Source organism: Oryctolagus cuniculus, chromosome 8, assembly GCF_964237555.1.
Source record: "Oryctolagus cuniculus chromosome 8, mOryCun1.1, whole genome shotgun sequence".
Taxonomy (NCBI): Eukaryota; Metazoa; Chordata; class Mammalia; order Lagomorpha; family Leporidae; genus Oryctolagus; species Oryctolagus cuniculus.
In genome coordinates, this window is record NC_091439.1 from 113,305,776 (window position 1) to 113,331,498 (window position 25,723).

A 25,723-nucleotide genomic window follows, 5' to 3' on the forward strand; every position below is an offset into this window, starting at 1 on the left:
GAGAAAATGAGAGAGAGAGAGAATCCTCCATCCACTGGTTCACTCCCTAAAAGGCTTCAACAGCCAGATCTGAGCTGATCCAAAACCAGGAGCCAGGAGCTTCTTTGGGGTCTCCCATGTGCGTGCAGGGGCCCAAGCACTTGGGCCATCTTCTACTGCTTTCCCAGGCAATAGTGGAGAGTTAGATTGGAAGTGGAGCATCTAGGACTTAAACCGGTACCCATAAGGGACGTTGGCATTGCAGGCAGTGACTTCACTGGCTACACCACAGCGCTGGCCTCTGAATTTCAAGTTTTAAAGAAAGGCACTAGGGGTGGGTGTTTGGCATGGTGTGGTTATGCCATCATGTGGGATACCTGCATCCCATATTGGAGTGAGTGCCTGGTTTAAGGTCCAGTTCCCTTGCTTGTGACTTAGCTTCCTGCTAATGCAGACCCTGGGAGGCAGCAGATGACGGCTGAAGTCCTTGGGCCCCTGCCATGTATATGGCAGACCTAGATGGAGTGCAGGCTCTGGGTCTCAGCCTTGTCTAGCCCTGGTTGTTGTGAGCATTTAGGGAGTAAGCCAGCAGATGGAAGATTGTCTACATCCCTCTCTGTCATTCAAATAAAGTGAAAACAGATTTAAAATTTTTTTAAAAAGTTCCATAAGTTGTTTTATAATTAACTCTCAAATTCAATTTTATAAAAGTTGTTGTTATACTACCTGAAAAAGGAATAAAAATACAGTGTCTGTTTTCCTACAGTTTGGGCCAATCAGCAAAACAGTGGCTTTCATCAATGGATAATTATAGAAAAGAAATTAAACTTTAAGTACATGAAGTTATTAATGCATAATGGTATTAAAACAATCCTTTAGGGACAAGCGCTGTAGTGCAGCAGGTTAAGCCGTTGCCTAGAGTGCTGGTATCCCATATGGGCCCTGGTTTGAGTCCTGGCTGCTCCACTTCCAATCCAGCTCCCTGCTAATGCACCTGGGAAAGCAGTGGAAGTTGGTCTATACTAGGTCTCTGGTACCCATGTGGACAACCTGGAAGAAGCTCCTGGCTTTAGCCTGGCCCAGCCTTGGGCGCTGCAGCCATTTGGGGAGTAAACCAGCAGATGGAAGAGCTCTCTCCCCCTCTCTCTCCCTTTCTGTTTGTCCTTTTCTAACTCTGCCTTTCAAAATAAGTAAATCTTTCAAAATAAGTCTTTCAAAATAAATTCTTTTCAAAGACTTTCAAAATAAGACTTTCAAAGTCTTTCAAAATAAGTCTTTTCAAAATAAAATCTTTCCAAAATAAGTAAATCAAAATAAAGTAAATCTTTAAAAGCAAAACAAAAAAACCAGCAAGAACAACAAACACTCCTTTAACCAATCAGAGACCCTATTTTATATGTAAGGCAATTAAGGTCCCAAAAGCTGAGACAAGTTACCTTGTTTCTAAGGTCCAAACCACATACCTTTCCCATGTTAACAGGTTGTCCTGCACTTATATACAGTTGTATAATTATTTCCATAAATATAGGTATCAACACCTACTGCAGTGAAATTAGCTTCTTCATTTTCTTGTATTTAGGCTAATTCTTAAATTAGTGTCACAGTCCATTTTGTGTTGCTATAACAAGATACCCGAGGCTGGGAGAGTTATAAGGAAAAGAGATTTATTTGTGCTCACAGTTCTGAAGGCAGGAAAGTCTCAGAGCACAGTGCCTGCACTTGCTTATCTTCTGGAGGGGCCTCCTGTGGTGCCACACCACGCAGGAGAAGCAGAAGCAGACAAGGGCAGTATACACATGTGAGCCATGTTCCCTTCATATGATCCACTCTCGAGGTCCTTAACCCACGGCTGCAAGGTGCATTAGTCCCTTCAGAAGGTAGAGACCCCATGACCCAATGGTATCCCACCAAGCCCCACCCACCTCTCAGTACCATTACTGTGAAGACCGAGCTTCAGCACCTGTCTTTGCAGGACAATCCACCTCCAAACCAAAGCGGCTGGCACACTGCTCTTAGCAACCGAGGGAGAAGAGCCAGTCCTGAGGCTTGTTGAGTGGTGGATGGACCAGAGTGGATCAAAGGTTTGCATAAGCTCCAAAGGGTGAAGCTGTGGAAAGTGCAGGCCTGACAGGGACAAGTGAATAGGTCTAATGTGCTCAACAGGAAGGAAGGGGGAGAGTACCCCAGAGCGTGCACCTGAGCAGTGACCCTGTAGGTCATGGAGAAGAATCACAGTCCGTCTTAGAGAGCTCTAAAGTCTGTGTTTTGGAGCCTAGAATGTGGCAGACAGTGATGTTTCTCAGTACGAGATTTTCATTACCTGCATAACATAAGCAGAGCTGCAGCCTGGCAGAACAGACACAACATCTAAGCAGCAAACCCCAGCGGTCCAACCTGCTGCCTCTCACCCCCAGCTGCCCACCCTGAGTGGGGCCCGTCTGCGGGGCCTGGCGCGAGGTGAACTCCCACAGGTGCACTGAGACAAGGAGTAGGCTGTCTCTTTCTTATCCATGATGCTACTGTTTCTAGATTTTGAGTAGAAATAAAGTCTCACTGTATTTTACTACTGGTGATAAAAACAAAACAGCCTAGTAAGATTTCAAAACCAGGGCAGGGCACAGATCTCCAGCTGGACAGGGAAGAGACGACACACACTGGGAATGAGGTTTCTGATCACTGGACTAATGACCACCCTCCCAACCCCACTCTTTTCTAGCTGGAGAATTACATCCAGGACAACATGAAGAAGGAAATGGTGGAGATACAGCAGAACGCAGTGCAGAACCAGACGGCCGTGATGATAGAGATAGGAACCAACCTGCTGAATCAGACAGCAGAGCAGACACGGAAACTGACGGACGTGGAAGCCCAAGTAGGTGACAGCCCTGAGTATAACCTGCACAGGGTCCACACAGATAAGAGATCAGTGCTGTCGAGCTGTGTGGCTCCTCAGTGAAACAATGGGAAATAAAGGAAGTTGCACTGAGAGAGAAAAAAGAGGAGCTTGCACAAAGTTAAGCATTTACGGCTCGTTGTGAACTTAAAGTCAATAAATATGCTTTCATTCGCAACACTGAGGTCAAATCAGATTCGTCCTGTGAAGCACCTTCAGGTCACTGTCATGTTGTTCAAAGCTGGACTCTGCAGAGTGCTTCCATTTCTAAGTCCTATAACATTTGTGCCTTTAAGAAATTAAAAGAACTGAGGCAAAGGGAGAGAGAGAAACAGACTGGAGTGGGAGCCGCAGCAGCTGCAGCATAAGTAGGAGCCCAGCCGAGTCAGCCATGGCTCCAATTTCCGACACTGACCACGTGAGTATACCTAAGCAAGGCACTTACCTTGTCCAAACCTCAGTGGTCGGAACTATAGAAGCAAAGGCTGGGCCAGACCACTGACTGCCAAGTTCTCTTTGGTCTTTAAGATTCTATGCTGACAAGAAATGTTCCACACCATGCAGGAGGGGATGTGAGACAAGAGAAGCCATCAGGTGTCCCTCCCTAGGTGGTCCCCTTCCGGCACAGAACAGGTGTTGGTTCATGTCTCTCTACAAACTAAAGGATGAGAAAGAGAAAACAGGAGAGAGAAAGAATAAAAGGCTTTTATATGAAGACAGACTTACAAATTTGACTACCAAGTCTTTCATTTAACAAAGAATAGTTTGGGAGAAACATTAAAAATTTTTTGCACAGGGAGGTCATAAGGCACTAAAACTTTGATCACTGGAGGTAACAAAAGCAGAAAATGAAAAGGCACAACAACCTAAAAACAAACACGGGTCCACCCACAGTCAATGACTGAAGTACCTCCGTGTGAGCAAGTCGCAGTCCCAGCTCTCCACACTGAACGTGCTGGGCCATCAGGCTCCTGGAGTATGTAGCATGCTTCTTGGGTTTTCAGACAAATGTACTAAAAAGCGTTAAGTGACACACAATGGTGCCAATCTCTGCCACATCCTGCATCAGTCACACTTGTTAGCACTTAACCTGCTTTTGCTGAGTCACATGACTTTTTTTTTTTTAAAGTGAAAATAGATCTGTGTAAAAAATAAGAATGGGAATGGGAGAGGGAGGAGGAAGGAGGGTGGGACTATGGGCAGGAGGGAGGCAGGGTAGGAAGAATCACCATGTTCCCACATTTGTATAAATGAAATGCATTAAGTTTGATATTACTTAAATAATTTTTTTTAAAAAAGTGCCTATTGGAAAATTAGATATCATAATCCAGATAACAGAACAGTAGGAAAATGACCTAAAAAGTCTAAATACACACAATGAAATGGCTGAGTCAAAGGAAAGAAATCAGGGGACTGATTTACGTCACCAATCCACTTGAAGGCAGGTGTTGAGTAGTTACCCTATGAAATAATTTTAAATTCAAATATGCAAATTTCTGTGGCTGACACTGTGTTGTAGTGGGTTAAGCTGCTGCCTGTATTACTGACATCCCATATAGAAGTTCTGGCTGCTCCACTTCCAATCTAGCTCCCTGCTACCGTGCCTGGGAAAGCAGCAGAGGACAGCCCAAGTCCTTGGGCCCCTGCACCCATGTGGGGGATCTGAAAGAAGCTTCTGGCTCCTGAGTTTGGCCTGGCTCAGCGCTGGCTGTTGCAGCCATTTTAGAAGTGAACCAGCAGATGGAAGATCTCTCTCCATGTCTCTCCTCTCTCTGTGTAACTTGCCTTTCAAATTAAAAAAAAAAATCTTTTAAACAATGCAAATTTCTGATTAGAAGCAAGATTCTTTTTTTAAAGAAACTATTATTTATTTATTTGATAGGTAGAGTTATAGACAGAGAGAGACAGACAGAGAGGAAAGAGAGAAAGGTCTTCCTTCCGTTGGTTCACCCCCAAAATGGTTGCTACGGCCGGCGCTGCACTGATCCGAAGCCAGGAGCCAGGTGCTTCTTCCTGGTCTCTCATGCAGATGCAGGGGCTCAAGCACTTGGGCCATCCTCCACTGCCCTTCCGGGCCACAGCAGAGAGCTGGACTGGAAGAGGAGCAACCGGGACTAGAACCCAGCACCCATATGGGATGCTGGCACTACAGGTAGAGGATTAAGCAAGTGAGCCACGGCACCAGCCCCGCAAGATTCTTTTAACCTGTCACAGTGGCCATTAGGTGGTGATCAGTGGTGGAAGTCTGAGATCTTAAAAGAGAGTGGACCGTGACCGACCTGGATAATTTAGGCCATCTCCTGTATAAACCAAATGGAGGACTTGAAGCCCATGGAACTGTACCATTGTCTTCAGAAAAATGATGGCAGAAGTTACAGGAGTTACTCCAGGGTCAAACACCACCCTCCCCTGCCTCTCTTTCAAACTGTCCTTATGAATCAAACACGAGGCTCAAGCTTCCAGTTCCTTTTAGAAATTAAAAAATAACGTTTACACCCAAAGAAGATGTAGACCAAATCCATATTCCAGGTGTAAATATTAAACCGAAACCTCTAGGTTAGCCAATGCCTTTGTTCACATGGTATGAATGCAACCGGCTTTGACTAAAGTCTGGCCACCCTGAGAGACAGGCTGTGGGCCAGACCTTGGCTTTTGAGAATGACAAAGACATGGAACAAACAATGATTCTTTCAAGGCCTGGATTCCTTGGCAACAATTCTGACTTACATTTACACGTGACATCACGTCCTGGATAACCAGGAGCCGCAGGATGTGAGTAATCCATCTTCCTGCGGGCTGAAGGCAGCCAAGCGCTCAAGAATCCGTCTTTCAAGTTGCCTGAGTACAATGGGAAAAGTGATACTGCACATGTCACACATCAGAAGAGCCCATGGAACAAACCCGAGCTGCCACATTATATTGACATTGTATTGTTTCCTAATTGGTTGAAACTATTTTTAAAATGGGAACAAGAAAAATGGCAAAGAAAAAATAAAAGGCTACACAAGTGGATACAAACTAGGAAATGCTAGGCTAAAAATATGTTGTATTTGTATATAATGGAAACATGTGACTGACTTCTAATCCCTTTGTCTACTCACAAACAAATAAATAGGAGAATAGCATTTTGTTTTCAGCAGAGTGAAAATACTTTTCATTTATCAACAACTTTTGATCTTTGAAATATGACTATTTTATACTCCTATTAGTCTCTGTGTGAAAAGAAATGGCAGAACTGGAAAAATAACAATTGTATTATCTGACACAAATACCATTGTTCAGAGCTACTGACACCTTCCAACATAAAAATATGGTGGAAAAAAAAAGTTCAACAAATTCAGATGTAATCCATCAAGCCTTTTCTGAAAATGAAAAATATGCTAAAATAAGATCCTTGGGTTAATAATGTTTTAGTTATGCTTTCTTGTAATTTGAATAATAATTAAGTTACAATAATAATAATAGGAATTTCATTTTGTTACATTTAGGTATTAAATCAGACGACAAGACTTGAACTTCAGCTTCTAGAACATTCCCTCTCTACAAACAAATTGGAAAAACAGATTTTGGATCAGACCAGTGAAATAAACAAATTGCAGGACAAGAACAGGTAATCATAATGCAAAAATATCTGTGACTCAGAGTTGTGCCTCTGCCAAACACAAGGGCTTATCTTGCATGACTTTTAATTCTAAGTATGGCTTCCAGAATGATGGCTTTCTTCATGTCCAGTGTAAGCCACTGGCATGGACCCAGCTACCTGAGCCACCACCTGCTGCCTCCCAGTGTCTGCATTAGCAGGTGCCTGGAATCGGAGCAGAGCTGGGATGCCAGCGCAGGCACTCTGATGGAGGAGAGCATTCCCAGTGGCACCTTAACTGCCACACCAAAGGCCTGCCGGCCTCCCTTTACTCTGAGTAAAAGCCACACCCATGTTTCTTCTACTCACACGGTGACTTTCACAATTGTGGCGCACAGTCTTCATCACAAGCATGCATTTTACAAAGCAGTGTTCACTTTTTAAAATGGTATTTATTTCTATTTATTCCAGAGGCAGAGAGACGAGACAGAGACACAGAAAGACAGAGATTTCTGATAGGTTTGTTCTCTGCCCCAAAGGCCTACAACAGCCAGGGTTGGGCTAGGCTGAAACTAGGAGCCGAAACTTAATCTGGTCTCCCACACGGCATACGGGAACCCAAGTACTTGAGTCATGCGTGACAGGCTGCTTCCCAAGGTTCTCATCAACAGGAAGCGGGAGTCGGAAGTGGAGCTGGGCCTGGAACCCAGACTCTGTTATGGATGCATGTCTCTCAACTGCTGTACCTCTTCTCCCCGTCTCTCCCCTCTCCTCCTTTCTTTCCCTTCCTTTCCCTTCCTTTCTCTTTCTCGCCTTGCCTTTCCCTTTCTTTCCATTTCTCCTTTATATTCCTTGTCTGCCTTGACTGTCTCTCCCTCCTTCCCCCTCTATATTCTTTCTTTTTGTCATAACTATGTCTTTCAGGAATCTGAGATATGTCTTCTCTTGAGCATATCCTAGTATTGAACACTTCCTGCCCTGAAGTCTCAAATGCAATATGCTGCATGCATATCAGTTAGATGCATAGATTATGTCACCCAAAATCATTTTTTTTTTTTTTTGACAGGCAGAGTGGACAGTGAGAGAGAGAGACAGAGAGAAAGGTCTTCCTTTTGCCGTTGGTTCACCCTCCAATGGCCGCTGCGGCCGGCACGCTGCGGCGGGCGCACCGCGCTGATCTGATGGCAGGAGCCAGGAGCCAGGTGCTTTTCCTGGTCTCCCATGGGGTGCAGGGCCCAAGCACCTGGGCCATCCTCCACTGCACTCCCTGGCCACAGCAGAGAGCTGGCCTGGAAGAGGGGCAACCGGGACAGAATCCAGCGCCCCGACCGGGACTAGAACCTGGTGTGCCAGCGCCGCTAGGCGGAGGATTAGCCTAGTGAGCCGCAGCGCCGGCCCCAAAATCATTTTTTAAAAAAGATTTTATTTATTTGAAAAATAGAGTTACACAGAGAAGGGGAGAGAGAGAGAGAGAGAGAGAGAGAGAGAGAGAGAGAGATTCCATCACTGGTTCACTCTCCAAATGACTTCAACAGGCTGTAGCTGAGCCAGGAGCTTCTTCTGGGTCTCCCAAATGGGTGCAGAGGTCCAAGCACTCAGGCCATCCTCTGCTGCTCTCCCAGGCGCATCAGCAGGGAGCTGGATCAGCAGTGGAGCAGCCAGGACAAGAACAAAGTGCCACAGTGCTGGTCCCCCAAGAATCATTTTTTAAAATAGTTGTCTTGGGGCCAGGGCTGTGGTGTAGCAGATAAAGCTGCTGCCTGCAGTGCCAGCATCCCATATGGGCGCTGGTTTGAGGCCTGGCTGCTCCACTTCCAACCCAGCTCTCTGCTATGGCTTGGGAAAGCAGTAGAAGATGGCCCCAGTCCTTGGGGTCCTACATCTGCATGGGAGACCTGGAAGAAGCTCCTGGCTCCTGGCTTCGGACTGATGCAGCTCCAACCATTGTGGCCAGTGGGGAGTGAATCAGCAGATGGAAGACTTCTTTCTCTCTCTCTCTGTCTCTCCTTCTCTCTCTATGTAACTCTTTTCAAATAAATAAATAAATATTTTTAAAAAGTAGTTTCTCCCCCCACACACAATTCAGTATCTGTGAGGGATTACTTCCTGAATCCCTCAGACACCAAAATTCAAAGATGCTCAAGTCTCCTATACAAACTGGTGAAGAATTTCCATATAATCTGCACACACATTCCCAAACAGTTTACATTGTCTCTAGACTACTTAGGATCTAATACAATGTGAATACCATGTAAATGGTTGCTACAGTGCATAATTCAAAAAGTTAGTAAAGAAATGGAATTAAGTTTATTTTAATGCCAAAACTTTTGAAATCCAACGTATGTATCAAAGATATGTACTTTCTAGGAACTTTTTGAAGACCCCTCCTATTGAGGGAATGAGGGCAAGAAAAGAAAAACCCCTGTACGTGTTCAGTTGTCTGAATGTTTGCAATCCATGGCTGGCTTAATCTGCAGATATGGAGGGCTGGCCATGCCTGGAAAATCATGTCACCGTTTACCCACAAAGGTGTGACCCTTATTCCTTAGTTAAGTCACACTACTTATAATAAGCAGACTGTTGTACAATGGCAGTCATCTAGTGATATGCTTTGAAATACATCCAACAACTTTAACTACATTTTTTCATCATCGCTTGATTTGGTGAAATTTCTTTGTATGTCAAAGCTTCACAACGTATGGCGCTACTCCAAAACAGTCTATGGAAAGTAGAATTTAAAGGGAAGGTTATTTTGATGCACAAAAGTTTCAAAATTCTTGGGGTTAGCTGGTGTAGCAAAGGAGTTAAGCCACTCCTTGTGACACTGGTATCCTCTATTTCAGTGCCAGTTCAAGTCCCAGCTGCTTGACTTCCAAATCAGCTCGCTCAGGGCACCTGGGAAGGCAGTGGAAGATGGCCTAAGCACTTAGATCCCTGCCACCCATGTCAGATTCCAGGAAGGAGTTCCTGACTCCTGCTTTTGGACTAGCCCAGTCAAGGCTGTTGTGGTCATTTGAGGAGTGAACCAGTGGAACGAAAATCGATCTCTCTCTCTCTTGCAGTTGCTCTTTCAAATAACTAAATATCTTTAAAAATTTGACATCATGTACAGGAGAAGTCTTCAGAAACACTCATGAGAAATATGTATTATGGAAAAACTATGTCTGGATTTTGTATGGAGTAGAGATTCCAAGCACGCTGTAGCTTGTTGTGCTTTCTGGCTACTCTTTCTTATGGAGTCATTCTATTTTTTTTTTTTTTTTTTTTACTTAAGTCTTGCCTATTTTCCCCCTACTTTCTAACTTACACTACCAATAATGCACTTTTTCAATAACTCAAATGTAGTTTTATATGGATTACATTTAAACATCACATTTTCTCCATAAACATACCTTGTCAAACATACCTAAGATTTTATGTGACTTGCAACACTAGTGCTTTACAATCTAACTCAGTGGGGCTGGACAGAAGCCAGCGCTGAATGATCTCCTAGGACTGGTACAGGCCTGAAGAGGTTCAGCTTTCATCAGCTGGCTGTCGGTGAAAGCCACATGTACCTGCAGGAAGCATAACCTTTTTAGCAGCTGTGGAAATTTCCTTCTATCAGAGTGAAATAAAAGCACGATTTTTCTTATCAATACCTCTAAATACTACGAAAACTGTGTTGATGATTTTCTATCCTTCAGTGAGTCTGGCATGCTGTCTCTTCTGGCCTAAACTTTGGACTTCAATCTTACTTGCAAGAATATCACTACAAAAATACGCAAATAGTGTTTGGCCCTTGACAGACCACATTTTAAATATAGTATTTAAGCTTCTAATATACTTCTAGATTCACCAGCTGAATTGAATACTGCTATGCATCTGTTCACCTTACTATCTTTTCTTCCTTGTAACTAACGTACTCAGGGATCATGGGTGCTGACTCATCTAAACTGTGAGTACTGCCATCACCTTGCAGTAAGTGGCCATTGATACTGTCCTCTTCTGAAGTGAGGCAAACTCGGGAGCAATGTGGCTTAAATGCGTGATGTTTCTGCTGACACAGCAAAGCATTTCCCCACACTTCTCAGCTAACCATGAATTATGTCTATATAAAATTAAGCTATACCTAAACCCAACTTTCACAGAGTTGACCATGCTGATCACTCTTAATTAGGAAACCAAACAGGATATTAATGAGCAAATGTCAAACCAGTTCCTTCGGCCAATGCATGCATCCCCATGTCTGCCCCTCTGGCCATGCTCTTTCTTGTAATGTACCAAGGTGTGGCTATGAATTTGCCCTGTATCTTCATCTGTTTTGTCCCATTTTGATTTCATTTTTCAAAAATGTAAGCTGCAACTTACAAAACTGATTTCACAGTCCACTCCTGGGTTCTGATCTGCATTTTGCAAAATGCTACTCCAAACTGTGATCCCTCCAACTCCTCACTGCTTTTAAATGCAAGGACCAGTGCTGCTGTGTGCAATGCATGTGCTGTTTATGCTCAGAGCCAGCTGGTTGGGATGTTCAGGTTCCGGGCATCATTCTTCAATACATGTTCTTACTTCATCTTAGATTAAAGATAAGATTTCATCTTGTCTTTCATTTTAGATCAGGATGTGACTGCCCTCTTGAGCTATACTGGTATAGGCTTAGGAAAAAGAAATCAAAGCTGTTCTATTTTTTTTAAAGATTTTTATTTATTTATTTGAAAGTCAGAGTTACACAGAGAGAAGAAAGGCAGAGAGAGAGAGAGGTCTTCCTTCCGTTGCTTCACTCCCCAAATGGCCGCTACAGCTGGCACTGCGCTGATCCAAAGCCAGGAGTCAGGTGCTTCCTCCTGGTCTCCCATGCAGGTGCAGGGGCCCAAGCACTTGGGCCATCCTCCACTGCACTCCCGGGCCACACCAGAGAGCTGGACTGGAAGAGGAGCAACCCCGACTCTAACCCGGCGCCCATATGGGATGCTGGCGCCGCAGGTGGAGGATTAACCAAGTGAACCATGGCGCCAGCCCCAAAGCTGTTGTTCTATTTTGATCCCTAAGTGTTGAGCTCCAGTTCACCCTGTGGACTGTGACTGCCCCATCTGTCTTTCATCCTCTCCTATAGATTATTAAGAACATCCAAAGAGGGTAGAACCAGAAACTTCAGCAACATCATTTTGAAGACAGTACAAATTAATGTCTTACAGGTACCCCATATATTTTGTGCTGATTCTTTTGGTCAAGCATTATGGGAGTCTATCCAAACTGCCCTTATGCTAGTGAGACTAAAATGATACTAAATAGAAAAACAAAAACAATGCATTTACTTTTAGGTTGCTTATGGTAAGTTTTCTTTGTTTATAAATTAATGAAAGTGACATACAAGTCAGCTGATATGAGGATAATATTAAGAAATAGCAGAAAAGGGATGTGGTAAAACAGATGAAAATCTTAACACCAATGACTGTATTACAGTGTTGATTTGCTGATGTGGTACACTGACAATACACATATTTATGGTCATATACCAATTTACACTCAGAGGGCTGCGATAAAATGAATTATTAACACTGATTGTTATTAGTCATGTACGAGACTTGTCATTTGTAGTTAGTGCCTTGCCTAGTTCATATTGTTTGCTAGGTTAATGATCAGCAAATGTTACTGCCAAAAAATCCACAATTGAGTAAGAGATCCCCTGAGGGGCCCAGAGACCATCAACCCCAATGGCATCCCTTTAGACAGAGACTTACTTGGACAGCCAGGTGGACGACCTCATAGACAGACACACACACTGAGATCCACAGAGTGCGGAGGTTGCCTCCACTTGCCCACAGGTGCGCTGGACTCTGAGGGTGACTTCTCAGGGTCCTCATGGTACTCACATGCACACCACGTGATAACTTCTATTTATGGGCCTTGCATGTTCCAATGGGCACATATGTAGCATCGTCATTTGATGGCATGAAAACCATCAAACACCTCAGTTTTCAGCATCATAATAGTATGGTCAGTGATTTTTTTACTTCCGGATTATTCTGCAAAACCCTAAAAAAACACTATATCCATGACAGGTGTTCCACACATCTTTTCTGAAAATGTAACACCAAGTTAAGGTGTAACCCAAATCTGACAAGTCAGCTTAGCCCATTCAGGGAAACCTGCACACTGATTTCACTTGCTTTCCTTCCCCACAAAAATAACTGCAAGGGATCCCAGAGACTTAAATAATTCATGGCAGAATTAAATGCCTAGTTCAAGTTGTCTCCACCAAGCAAGTAGAGAGAATAATTTTCCTCCACTGCCATAAGGCTTTTTTTTTTTTTTTAAAAAAAGATTTGTTTATTTTGAAAGGGAGAATTAGAGAGAGAGAGAGATTGATCTTCCATCAGCTAATTCACTCCCCAGATGGCAGCAACAGCTAGGGCTGGGCCAAGCCAAAGTCAGGAGCCAGGGGCTTCATCTGGGTCTCCCACATGGGTGCAGGGGCCTAAACCCTTGGGCCATCTTCTGCTGCTTGTTCCAGACCATTAGCAGGGGTCTGGATTGGAAGTGCAGCAGCTGATGCCGGCATGGCAGGAGGCGGCTTTTCCAGTTACATTGCTGGCCCCCCTCCATAAAACTCCAACAACTGATGGGAGCATTTCGCTAGTGCATGCACAGCTATTGAGTAGAGGTTGCAGAAATTTGTCAGTGGCTTCAAAAGACCTCTGAAGCATGAAGGAGCCATCAGTCATATATCTATCTTAGAGAAGATAAGTGATGATCAGATGGCTCTGAAAGGCATAGGAGGGCCTGTTCCCTTCAGACTGGAGGGTAAACTCACTTCTGCTAAACTCTAAATTGAGGGGGAAATGTCAGAGATAGGATTTGACATCTGGTTTACTATTTTACTATTTTTTAGAAGTGGCTGTATCTTGAATGCTTTATTTACCATCCTTGTACAAACAGAACGAAGATCTTGAAGGGCCCTGGGTTGCTGCTCTTCCTGCAGTTATCAGAGGAAGCCTCTTAAGTACTGAATAAAGTAGTGACCAAACAGACAGCAAGATTTATCACCAAGTGCCAGGCGACCCAGTGTTCTTCTGCGTCTTACTTAAAAACAACAGCAACCTGCCAAGTACCTTTCCTACGTGTGCCTTTGAGTCTGTGTTGGAAAACAGTGAACATTCTTAAAACGTGCAGTGTTTACACAGACTGCTCACTGGCAATCCTCTTCTCCAGCTTAATGGACAACGGCCATTTCCAGTTTAGATTTGGTGCACTCTTAAGTGAACACACATATGAGCAGCAAGTTAACTTCGTGATATAAAGTTAAACGGAAATTTAAAAGCCCAGTGTAATAAAAATCTTTTGAGATTTAGATGGTTACTTTTATCAGCTACCAAAATAATTTTCAAATTATTTTTTACAGATGGGATATCCTCTCTCAGATTTAAATGAATGCTTTTCAAGGGCCTAGTTACTATTTTAAGGGTTAAGTATGAAGTATATGAGATAATGCTGACTAAATTTCTCAAAGGAAAAAGGGGGTAGACACTATAAAAAAGAGTACACTCCTGAGTTAGAATTATCTGGGTTTGAATTCTGCCTCTGCTGCCTGCTGTGTGTGACCCACTGTCTCTAGGCTGCCAATTACTCACTGGAAAGGAGGCTAACAGTATTGATATTAATAATAACTAGTGACATTTTCTACATGTTACTGCATGTCAGGAACTCATCTAAGCATTTACATTTTTAAAGGCACTGCTTCTGCAGACCAACTTCATGAAGCAGGCAACATCATGTCCAGTTTATAGATGAGGAAGTTGATGGAAGAGTGACTGAGTAGTCACAGGGCTGGTGAGCCAGGATTTGAATCTGGGCAAAGTTTTCAACCCTCCATGGAGGATTTGCCACATGGCATTGAAACACTGGCTGTAATTATTATCAACAGAATCAACATTAAATATAAATAGTTCAGGAGAAAGCTAAGATCCTACTCAAAAGTCCACCTCAACTCAAAATTTGCCTTCTCAAACAAAGCATTTCATCAACACTACTGCTTGAAAAAGTATCACCATAATGACAAAAATGGGATAATCTGTCTTGTGTGTGTGCACATGTGTGTGAACTGATACACGCACACATATACACTTATGCATTTATCCAATCTCTGCAAGTCAGAGATTTTTAGGGTTTTGGCAACACCTGAGTGACTTAGAAAAGCAGAAATTCCATGAAAATACAGGACTTCATTATGAGCATGAAAACGATTAAAGGTCTATAAAGCACTTGGTGTTGATGGGAATCAGATAATTAGAGACATTTTTTATTTCAAGTTTCCTAGAAAAGAAAGTGCTAGACATGGAAGATAAGCACATCGTTCAGCTGCAGTCAATAAAAGAGGAGAAAGATCAGCTCCAGGTGTTGGTGTCCAAGCAGAATTCCATCATTGAGGAGCTCGAACGACAGCTGGTGACGGCCACGGTGAACAACTCTGCCCTGCAGAAGCAGCAGCACGACCTGACAGAGACGGTGCACAGTCTGCTGACGATGATAGCCACCTCCAGCTGTGAGTCTGCTGCTTGTGCCACTGTCCTTTCAGTTTAAGTCACTTTTCCCGAGTGAAACTCAAAATTCTAAAACAACAAAAAATCATCTTTTGGAAAAGACACTATTTCTCTCATATATTTCACAGGAAAGCTCCAGGGGTCTCAATATAGAACTAAAGAGAAGGGAGGGAGAAGAGCATACATTATACTAATTGATGATGAAGGAAATCACCCCAAACACGCTGTGCATCCTGGACATGAGCAGCCCATTCCAAGTCAGTTCCACCATCACCTGGGTGGCCGAGGTGCCCTGTGGGCTGACGAGGCCCACTCGCCCTGCAGCCCGTGCAGACGGCTGCCCTCAGTCTGTAGAGTCCAATATACACATATGCACGCACACACTTTTTTAATGTGACAAAACAGAATGGTAAGTGCAATGTGGATAAAAAATTAAAAGAATTTCATATCCTTAGGATTATTTTGAAGACAGAGTAAAACATTATGCCAACTATTATGGTATGGTGGCTAAAAATCCAGACTACTCAACGTCTCCACCCAGTATTTTAAAAACAAATTAACGACTTAGGGGAAAGGGTGGGCTAACGGCCTGAAGGGATGTGCCACAGCACCAGGGATGCTGATCTGCTTCAGGCGCACCCTTGTCCTATCTTCTGAAACAACAGCTGAGTGTCAAGTACTGCCTTACATACAGCTGAAGACTTTAAAACTGAACTGTGGCTTATTTCCAGCCATCTCTGAGAATTAATAGGAAAACCATAAGAGGAGTAACTTTTTGAGAAAAGCTGGAAATAGGCATTAGAATTCAAACGTAACAAACTCAGCAGACTGGGCCTTAAAACAACTTCGATCTTTTGACTGAACGCCATTTAAATGCTATACTTTTCTTTTTAAAGCAGCTAAGAACTCCTTTGCGGCTAAAGAAGAACAAATCACGTTCAGAGACTGCGCTGACGTATTCAGATCAGGACTGACCACCAGTGGCATCTACACGCTAACGTTTCCCAATTCCACAGAAGAGACGAAGGTAAGTGGTCAGTCTCCCGTGAGGACTCCCAGTGCCAGGCAGGTCAGCTTAGTGAGTGAGGTTCTGCAGAACAGATTTCCTTGCACTCTCCCTAGGGCACTGACGTCAGCCCCAGGGCTTGCCCAGGGCTCTCTGTTCAAACTCAAGCTCAGAATACCGACACTGAGTATTAAGGACAGACATATCTGCCTCTTTGGTAAGAAACATCATTATGTCTGAATAACGAAGCCTCTCATTTGTTTGCCTGGAGCTCCATCCAGATTTCTCATGTGGGTGGCAGGGCCCCAAGCATTCAGGCTGTCTTCCATGCCTTTCCCAGGTGCGTTAACAGGGAGCTGGATCTGAAGTGGAGCAGCCGGGAGTTGAACTGGTACTCATATGGGATGCCGGCGTTGCCTTAACCCACTGCACCACAGTGCCAGTCGCTTGTTTTTCTAGAAGTGCCAGGTTAATTTCATAAATTTTACAGGAAATGTGAAAGTGTCTCTCAAAAAACTGAAGTTTAAATAACCATAGCTTGCCTTTGATCATTCTTTCAAGCAATGATTGTATTTCATGAGGAGCATAAGACTCTCTCAGCTCACAACTGAAGATAATCATACACTTGCGATTTCTTTAAGAGTACCATGGCCTGTGGGTGTGCAGAAGTTGTTAATACACAGTTTCTGTGGTGTCACACGCAGTGTTGAAGATACTTGGCAGCCTTGTACATGGTGTCTTTAAGTGACACCAGCTTTGCTTTTCTTGAGTGGGTGACTCTGAGGAAGAAAGTGACTCCAGTGCAGTTTGTTACACTGCCAGCCTTTTACCCTCCACTGCCCTGCACTGTCTGCGAATGTTAGAGGCCCGGGGCACCTTCGAGTTGTCACGGAATAGGTTCTGCTTTGTAGACTTGCTCACACGGTCCCAGGGATGTCCACGGTCTGCAGCCCACACCATGAGAACCACGGGGAGAGGCTGCCACCTCACCCAAGACACTCTAGAAGACTTAAAACATACCATCAAGGACAGCATTCATTTGCTTCTTATGCATTGGTTGTTTATGCCAAGGTGCTCAATTATGTTCAGTTAGTGCTTGTGAAATGAAGCAGCAGCCAGCAATTAGCAGCAGGCAGGGGGCACACACAGCTAAACCCAAAGGGAAATTTCTTTGTGTGTGATTTATTTATTTATTTACTTAGTTATTTAGTTGTAAGGCAGACTGACAGAGAAAGAGGGAGATGCACACACACCAAGAGAAAGACACACACATACCACTGGTTCATTCCCAAAATGCCTACAACAGCCAGGGCTGGGCCAGGTCAAAGCCAGGAGCCAGGGACCCAATCCAGGTCTCCCACGTGGGTGGCAGGGCCTCAGGCAGTTGGACCACCATCTGCTGACTCCCAGATGCATTGGCAGGAAGTTGGATCAGAATCAGGTACATGACTAGACCCCAGGCATTCCCCAGGAATATTCAATGTGGTTTCTCTTAGAGCTGTGATAAGGTAGAATGATATTACATAAGAGTCAGTGTGAAGAGTATCAAGATTGGATGACTGTACATGCTACATGTCTACAAGTATGTCTGCATCTAGTATCAAAGCAACTACATATCGAACCAACACATGCAACTACAGAAAATGCACTGGAAACTGTACCAAAATTGGAAGTTTTAGAGGCTCCTGCAACCAGTAACTTTTTGAACTCAATATAATCCTCAATAGCCAACATGATATCAAAGAGAAACACTTTAAAAACACAAGCATTAAGGTTTTAAAGATGTGGAATTTGATACAGTAACATATACCTTTGATTATGACTTTAAAAGATAAAATATTATGCTATTCAAGATAACAGTTTCCAAAGAAATCTTTCTAATTCTCTCATGCTGCTTTCAACCAACCTTGAAAACAGTTAATATCCCGAGTGGCCTGCAAGCAGTGTGCAGGGGGAGGATGGTGGGCCGCAGATGAGGAAGTAGCCGGAAGCCTCTAGATTGAGCCTTTTGCCCCCTTTTTATGTCTGGTTAGCAAGGCAGTTCTTCCAGTGTTACTGTCACCAGGTGCTTGTGTGTTCTGGGTCCTGTGACAGTGAGGATAGGTATGCCCCTGGGGAGGGTGATGTTGGGGACGCAGCTCGCGTCACACTGCTGCAGGGATGTCCCTAGTGCCCCCACAAACTCCCCAGACTGACTGAAGTACCCTGCCTCAAAGTACAAACAGCCAGCACCCAGGGATGATGCGAGTCACAGAGGTTGGAAACACCAGGATTTATATTCTCTTTAAACATTTGCAGTAAAATAAACTCATTCACACAGCAGGGAACAATAATCTTTCAAAACCTCAATTTTCTCATTTCTAAAGTAAATGGTCGAGATCAGGTTACCACTAAATTCCCTTCCAGACTTAAGACAATCTGATCTGGGAGAGAGAGTCACAAAGACTCTTGGATTGAAATTCCAGGTCTGCCAGGCTGTGGCTCCGAACAAGTCATTCCACCCTGTGAGTACTCAGATTCACAATTTGTAACAGGGGCATGATACACCTGTCTTGGGGGCTGTGACAACAGAGGGACAACCCTTGGAATGAGAGATGTGAGTTACTGCTTTGACCGCCCTCAAAGATAACAGCTTCTCGGCATGGCAGGGCAACAACTTTGCCTTGGCTCGTCTAAGTAAAGAAAAAAATGTTCGACAGACCTTTGGATAGATCTTCCTGCAGAAGGCCAAATACTGCAACTTCACTTTGGAAAACAGTCTTATGTTTCTGTATGAGACAGACCCCGCAGGACGGCATCTGTCAGAAGCATGCGAGCATGCTTTTGCTAGTTACAAACATAATAGTTTCCTTCCCTAAATTTCACAGGACACTTGACTCCTGATGTTTATCTGTGTGTTGGCTATTTAATCAGTTACTTAACTGTGGCTTCAGAGCCAAAGCATAACATTTAAATCATGCATTATTTGCAGAAAAACAACAAGCTTTATGGCAAGCAGGTCCCTGAACCATGCAACAGTGTGCTAATCAGAAGTATTAACTGCCCTCAGGTTTATTGTACTTGGAGTGGTGCAGTCTGGGACATTATCTGAATACTTCTGCCCCTCTGATCTTGATGTAATCTCTATTTAATCATTTTCACTCAGTATCTCTTGGCTATGTAGATAACTCTTTTTGAAAACCATCTTAGTTTTCAAGTTTCTTGACCCAATTATTGCTTCAGTTTGTATAATCTTCTTTGTTTTAAAAATCTGGACTAAGTATTAAGAAACTGTTCTAATAGCCTTATCATGGTCACTGATGGAATCACAGGGAATAGTGACATGGCTCAAATCACTTACACACTGGCAGCAACTCTTGACATTTGAGAGTCCTGCCTTGACTCCCATAGCAAACCAACTTGTCCTTTGAATGAGGGAGCATATATTGAAGTATCAGTAGCTTTATAAAGGTAATTTCGACATTAAAGGGTCAAATATTCTTGGAACAAGGAAGGCCTCACTAAGAACCACATCCATTCTTTCAATCCACCAGTGCATCCTTTAGGATACAGACAAATAAACTTCTACATATACCCATGAGCCCACAAACCAATGCAGCTTATTCAGCTATTTTACTAAATGGATTGTTCAAAAGACGTGTGTATTCATCGAAGCAAGCAGCACTGACCACTTTGTTGACCACAGGCGAATAAAAAGCAGTATTATTCATGAACTGATTTCAACTTGGAGCTGTGCTGAGGGACTTTTGGCCAATTAACAACAGGGTCAAGTTTCTCTGTTTTTGGCAGAATGATGTAGTGGAAGAAAAACTGCACCATCAGAAATTAGAGAGAACTTACTCAAATCCTTTACACCATTTACGAGATGAAGAGTTTTGATCAATCTCATGTAACTTCACTAACTTTCCTCCTTTCAAGACTGCAGTTACGACATCATTGCTATGAGACTGCAGATCTCAGATACAGAGCATCTGGCACAGCACTTGTGGCACAGCACTTGTAGGACCGGTGTGCAGCAATGACAACATCAGAAACAGTATTACGCACACTCCAGCAGATCAACTTTTTCTTACTCATTTTAAATGGGGAAATAATTTTCTTACTAATAAATGCAAATTTATTCAATGGCATCTGTCTTTCCAGACAGGAAGATCATTGGGAAAGGCAAGATGAGCCCTTTGGGCTTCCTAGAGAGAGAGAGAGGGAGAGAGACAGGATTAACGGCAGACTGGAGCCTGTGCAAAGCGGGGTGTTCCGGGGGCAGTCCCCCTGCTCGGTTCTCCCACTCCACCGGCAGTGAGACCCCAGAGAGCTGCTGGGTCCTTGGGCCCATGTTTATGCACATATTAAAGCAAAGGATAGCACCGGGTGTTCTCTTGGATCTCTCTTAGCTCCCTTCCCTAGCACTCTATCTCGTAACTACAAAACAGACACTTTTAAGCTTAGGGTGCCAAAACTGTCTGCATTAGTTTCAAAAAGACCATAGGAAACAACAGAGGAAGAACAGGTTATACCTTGTATGCTGTAGGGAAATGCTCTTACTTTCTGAAAACCATTTTCTGCTTTTTATAATCTCATTATGTGAAACTATTTATGGAGGCCAGCATTGTGGTGTAACGGGTTAGGCCATCTCCTGTGACACCAGCATCCCATGTGGGCGCCAGTTTGAGTCCTGGCTGCTCCACTTTTGATCCAGCTCTCTGCTAATGTGCCTGGGAAAAGCAGTGGGGGATGCCCCAAATCCTTGGGCCCCTGCAACCATGAGGGAGACCTGGAGGAGGCTCCTGGCTTCGGCCTGGCCCAGCCCTGGCCGTTGCAACTATTTGGGAAGTGAACCAGCTGACGGTGGATCTCTCTCTTTCTCCCTTGTTTTCTCTGTCTCTCTCTCCCTCTCTGTAACTCTGCCTTTCAAATACATACAATGGATCATAAAAAACAAACAAACAAACAAACAAAAAAAAACAACTATGTAATCTTATTTTCAGGGGTTTTAAATTTCATAATAAAATTCCAGCTGGGCTGAAATTGAGCATGTATACTCTTACCCCGACAAAGAATTCTGTGCTCTGGACAAAGTTTAAACCTACTGAGCCAGTTGAAAAGCAGAAATAAAAAGAGTTAGGTAGAGAAGGACCACGGTGGCAAGCAAAGTGCTGAGAAACCTGCAACCAGCATCATACGGTCACACGGCCGGGCACATGGGAGCCCGGGCCTGGGGCTCAGGGATGAAATGAGATGCTCTCTGAGGCTCCGAAGCTTCAGAACACAGCAGGACGCCACAGTGAAAGCAAATCCCCTCTCTGTGGCCCTCGGAAGAGCTGACAGGGACCAGCACTTGGTGCAATGAACAAGCGTTTCCCCTTGTTGGATCAGTGAGGTCCAATCAGGCTTTGGGGTCAGCTATGGGCGGGGTCTTTATTCTGGAACACACAGTGACAAGAAAATCATATTTTCATTACTATGTCACATAACATTACTATTTATTTCATATCACCATTTCAAAATCAGCACTTTCAATTTACTTAATGCCACTTATTTCTTAAACACACACACACACACACACACACACACTCTCACCCCAGGCCTAACCCCACGGAACCCTGCTGGCTGAGTGGTCTAACAGGTGTCTACATCCATTTTGTTTCTGGTACTTAAGACAAAGACTGGGTTACCAGTGCACTCCCTGTGGTAGTAATGTTGTGTCCCCCTGGCAGGCCTACTGCGACATGGAAACGGGCGGTGGTGGTTGGACGACCATTCAGCGGCGGGAAGATGGCAGCGTTGATTTCCAGAGGACGTGGAAAGAATATAAAGTGGTATGGCTATTCTTTAAGCTATTTGAAAAGAAATAATTTCCTCTGTGAAAACTAATTTTCAAGATCTTCAGAGCCTTACCCACAAATGCAAAACTAACCACTGACTTCTGGTGCAGTTTTTTCAACAAGAAGTTCCTCCGCACTGGAGTTACAGTAGCATAAATGGGCCTTGTTTTTAGGGCCAGGCTCGGCTCTTTTTGGTAGACTGCTCTTTATGGTGCTCTGTACACCTGCAAACTTAGCTCTTCACACTCAGGTTTGCACAGTTGCTTCCCCAACTAGTTCTAATTATACAAAAGGTAATTCTTCCAGGAACACCTTAGATTCTTAAAACTGACCTTTTACAATGTAATCTATTTTGCTATATGGAAAGGCCTCGAATTTTCACAGTCCAGAAAGTAATTTCTGCTGTCTGATCTTATTCCATGCTAAAGTGATGAACTGTTGATTTCAGATACCTAAAGAAAAAATAAATGATATAAGTGACTTTTACAACTTGGATTACAGGGATTTGGTAACCCTTCGGGAGAACACTGGCTGGGAAACGAGTTTGTTTCCCAACTGACGAATCAGCAGAGATATGTGCTTAAAATACACCTAAGAGACTGGGAAGGGAATGAAGCTTACTCATTGTATGAACATTTCTACCTCTCAAGTGAGGAATTCAATTATCGGTGAGTAAATTAATCATAATTTGAAAAAAATTAGGGGATTTTTCTGGGTGATTATTCAAGAAAGTGAGAGCCATATTCATTGAAGCAGGGTGTAAACTACTCAGAGTATCATAAAACGGAAAAAAAATGTGTGTTAGAGTTATTAAACTCTTTAGCTAAGTTTCTCTAGTTTTAAAATTCTAACTTTGCTTATAACCATATAAGGCAAACTTCGTGAGGAGTCCTTTTTCCTGCTGTGTTTGCTGGTCCTGAAATTCTACTCCGCTCTGGTGGATCACTGGGGATCATAAGTAACTGCAGTGGATGAGTGCTAAGCGTCTACCACAGAATATCATGTGGCTGTACCTGAGACTACCAGGGTACTTCACGGGCTCAGAAAGATACATTTACAAGATAAGTTTATTTTGATGCAAAAAAAAAAAAAATGGGAAAGCTATGCATTAGCAAGTTCAGAGAGACTATCCATGCATTGTTTTTTCATCGTATGTATTTTCATGAGCTTTCTGAAGACCCCTTATTTGCATGGACTTCAGAATTTTTTTTGCACCAAAATAAACTTATCTTTAAATTCTATTTTCATGAGCTATTTGAAGTATGTTTGTATATTGTTTTCTTCCAAGAAATTTTTAAAGCTATGTTTCAAGTTTAAACTTTCAACTGCATTCATTCCCTGATTAGTTGCCAAGCTTAAAAATGGCAGAATTAGGTGGGAGTGCTACGGAGAACATCAGATTCACTGTGCTCTCTGAGCACCTGCCTGTCCACGGGCAACCTCAACTAGGAATTTACTTGCTGGTCTAAAACGCCTTAAGAGTTGAGATAGCAGCAAAGGGATTTGACAAGGTATATGCAAGACATGAATACAATGCCAGTACATGAATACATGGAGGCACTGTTAACTGCATGTGAGGGACAGAGGGAAGGGAGGGTGTGTGCCGGGTAGTCTAAGAATGGCTATCACCAACACCATTCTGCAACAGTGTGTGCTGATGGTGGAACAGACACCGTGAAATACCCACCCCCAGTAAGAAGGGAGAGAAAAATCAAGTTCAATGGGAACATTCCAGAAAACATTCATTATCTGGTCTTTAGTCCCTTCCAATTTCCTTAATGCCCAGATCAGACCCTCTGCTCAACAGAAATCCCAATATCTGAACTGTGTGGAAAAGAAAGGTGATTTCCAAGTCCTGAGCTGACTTCCCACAGCAAGGGCACAAAGCACAAGCAGAGGAAACCGGGCTTTCACAGTCAGGGCACCTGAGTAACACAGAACCACAAGTATCAGTGTGCCCTGTGTTACCCATGATGCACCAAAATGCAGATGCATGCTTTGGAAAGCTAGCAAAAGCCGATGTGACTTTCAGAGGCCCATGAAGCCTGCTGCCTCGGTGTTCACCACAGAGAGAGCATGGCTCGCCTGTAGAGGCGGCAACCCAGAAGAATGGAAAGATAGGTGCTTGGGCCTCACAGCAGGTCCAACTTGACTCCAATGAATTTTGAGACACGAGTGCAAGTGGTCATTGTTTTCCCTCCAAGCTAAATATTTTCTCAACTGGCAAGAGTTAGAAATCTTCAACAGAGGAATTAAAAAGAAAAAAAACACAAAATTAAGGATTAGCTTGTTTGTATAGGACGATTTTACAAAATGGGTCATTACCCTTTGATGCTGACATTCTAAAAATACTTTAAGCTGGGATGAGCCTTAACAGATATTTCCTTTAGAAATTCAATCAGTTTTTGAATATGCCATTTAAAAAAAACACACAGTGGTGTGAGCTCAATTGACTTGGCAATGTAAAGTTAGCATTTCATCAAAAATTACTCTCCTAATAAAATATGATGTCCGTGTGTTAAGTGAATGACATGACTAAAACTTTTGAGCACTACATTTCAGAATGCCAACTATATGAAGTAGTTTTTTCCTAAGGAAGTGTTTCCCAAATATTGGAAAACTGAACAATATATGTTATAGGAAACAGACAAAGGCATCAATAAGACATGGTTCTTTTTAACAAAATTATAAGCTATTTGTCCATAAAACCTTAAAAATGGGCCACTTTTCACATTCTGACAGTTTACTTCACTGCTATATAAAATCAACTGATAACCCATTTAAAGCAATGTCAAGAATGCAGCTACTCTCAATAGCCAAATATTAAAAGAAAGCACTTTAAACCAGTGAGCCACAAAATGATCTAAAATTACACAACCTCTCTAACACAGGCTAATAAAAAATAGTATTCTCCCTTATTTTGCTTGCCTTTGGGGACGTTTAATGAGTTCCATGAGAGCTGAAATTGCCCAGAGCAGACATGAGAGATAAAAGGGGGCCAAGCAAGGGTAGCTCATCTCAAGTCCATGATCAATGAGACAAGGCTGGAAGGAAAGCCAAGTGTTTGAAAACCACATCGATGCTGGGTGCTTATGAAACTGACTCTGTGCAGCCAGCATCTAGAGATTGTGCTAGGGGTCAGCCTCGTATTTGATAACGCAGAAAAACGTTGAGATTCAGACCATTAGTGCCCTGTGATGAAACTTCTATGCTACTCTGCTAAAAAAAAAATAAATAAATAAGTCTAAGTGACCCCAGAGTTACGTAAGATTCACGCTCAAGGAACTCTGCTCCACACCCCGATCTCTACAGGACTTCTTCCTCACTACACAAACAACTGGATTAAGGTATGCACAGTCAGGTCATTGTGCAGATCCAAGCCTCTCAATTTAGGAGTTTACCCCTGGCTGAGCTCCCATCCCTGAACCTCCATGGCGCCCGCCTCTAGGGGTTGCCACGCACATTCAGGACCACCTATGTGAGCAGATGCATCCAAGTGGGTTGACCTTTCCTATGCTCTCTGTACTCTGTCCCAATATGAATCCTTGAAAATTACAATAGGTAGTGGTCAGCAGAGGCCAGCAGCGTCCACAAAAACAAGTGTAATTTGAGGGACCCACAGGACACTTCTCCTCCCCCCACTGCAGGATTCTGCCCCATGGAATTCCTGTCTGGTTTTCATGTGACTGTATCTCCACCAGGATGTGGGGACTCAGTGTGCCAGGCCCTGTGAGCTAGCACAGTGACATCACACTGACCACAGCTGTCCTCACCACCTGAGCGCAAGCTCATCCGAACTGAACCATCTGCCAAAGGGCTTTTTTGCAGCAGTGACTCAAGCACATTATGGGAATTTTTTTTTTTTTTTTTTTTAAATCACACATTCTTCTTGACCTTGTTTTCTGCTTGTTGGCACACAGA

At 43.4% G+C, this 25,723-nt stretch overlaps 2 protein-coding genes across 18 annotated transcripts in view; one reads left to right on the forward strand and one right to left on the reverse strand.

The window, feature by feature from the left end:
• Window positions 1-25,723, reverse strand: part of MCPH1 (microcephalin 1) — a 248,781-nt gene that overhangs the window by 103,098 nt on the left and 119,960 nt on the right. For 2 of the 16 annotated variants that reach the window (XM_051832688.2, XM_070048131.1), the window contains one exon: window positions 12,736-15,043. The exons of 6 other annotated variants lie outside the window; for them this stretch is intronic. In XM_051832688.2, coding sequence (XP_051688648.2) covers window positions 15,011-15,043 — 33 coding nt within the window. In that variant the 3' untranslated portion in view covers window positions 12,736-15,010. Of the gene's footprint in view, window positions 1-3,317; window positions 3,531-5,599; window positions 10,010-12,735; window positions 16,989-17,146; window positions 17,479-22,134; window positions 22,255-25,723 lie in introns of those variants that run through there. 8 more of the 16 variants (XM_051832690.2, XM_070048133.1, XR_011378482.1 and 5 more) reach the window with 7 other exon arrangements.
• Window positions 1-25,723, forward strand: part of ANGPT2 (angiopoietin 2) — a 58,577-nt gene that overhangs the window by 27,974 nt on the left and 4,880 nt on the right. The window contains exons 2-7 of one of the 2 annotated variants that reach the window (XM_002720896.5): window positions 2,696-2,851; window positions 6,361-6,482; window positions 14,744-14,976; window positions 15,871-16,001; window positions 21,695-21,796; window positions 22,304-22,470. In XM_002720896.5, coding sequence (XP_002720942.1) covers window positions 2,696-2,851; window positions 6,361-6,482; window positions 14,744-14,976; window positions 15,871-16,001; window positions 21,695-21,796; window positions 22,304-22,470 — 911 coding nt within the window. The remainder of the gene's footprint in view (window positions 1-2,695; window positions 2,852-6,360; window positions 6,483-14,743; window positions 14,977-15,870; window positions 16,002-21,694; window positions 21,797-22,303; window positions 22,471-25,723) is intronic. The other variant, XM_008274180.4, reaches the window with a different exon arrangement.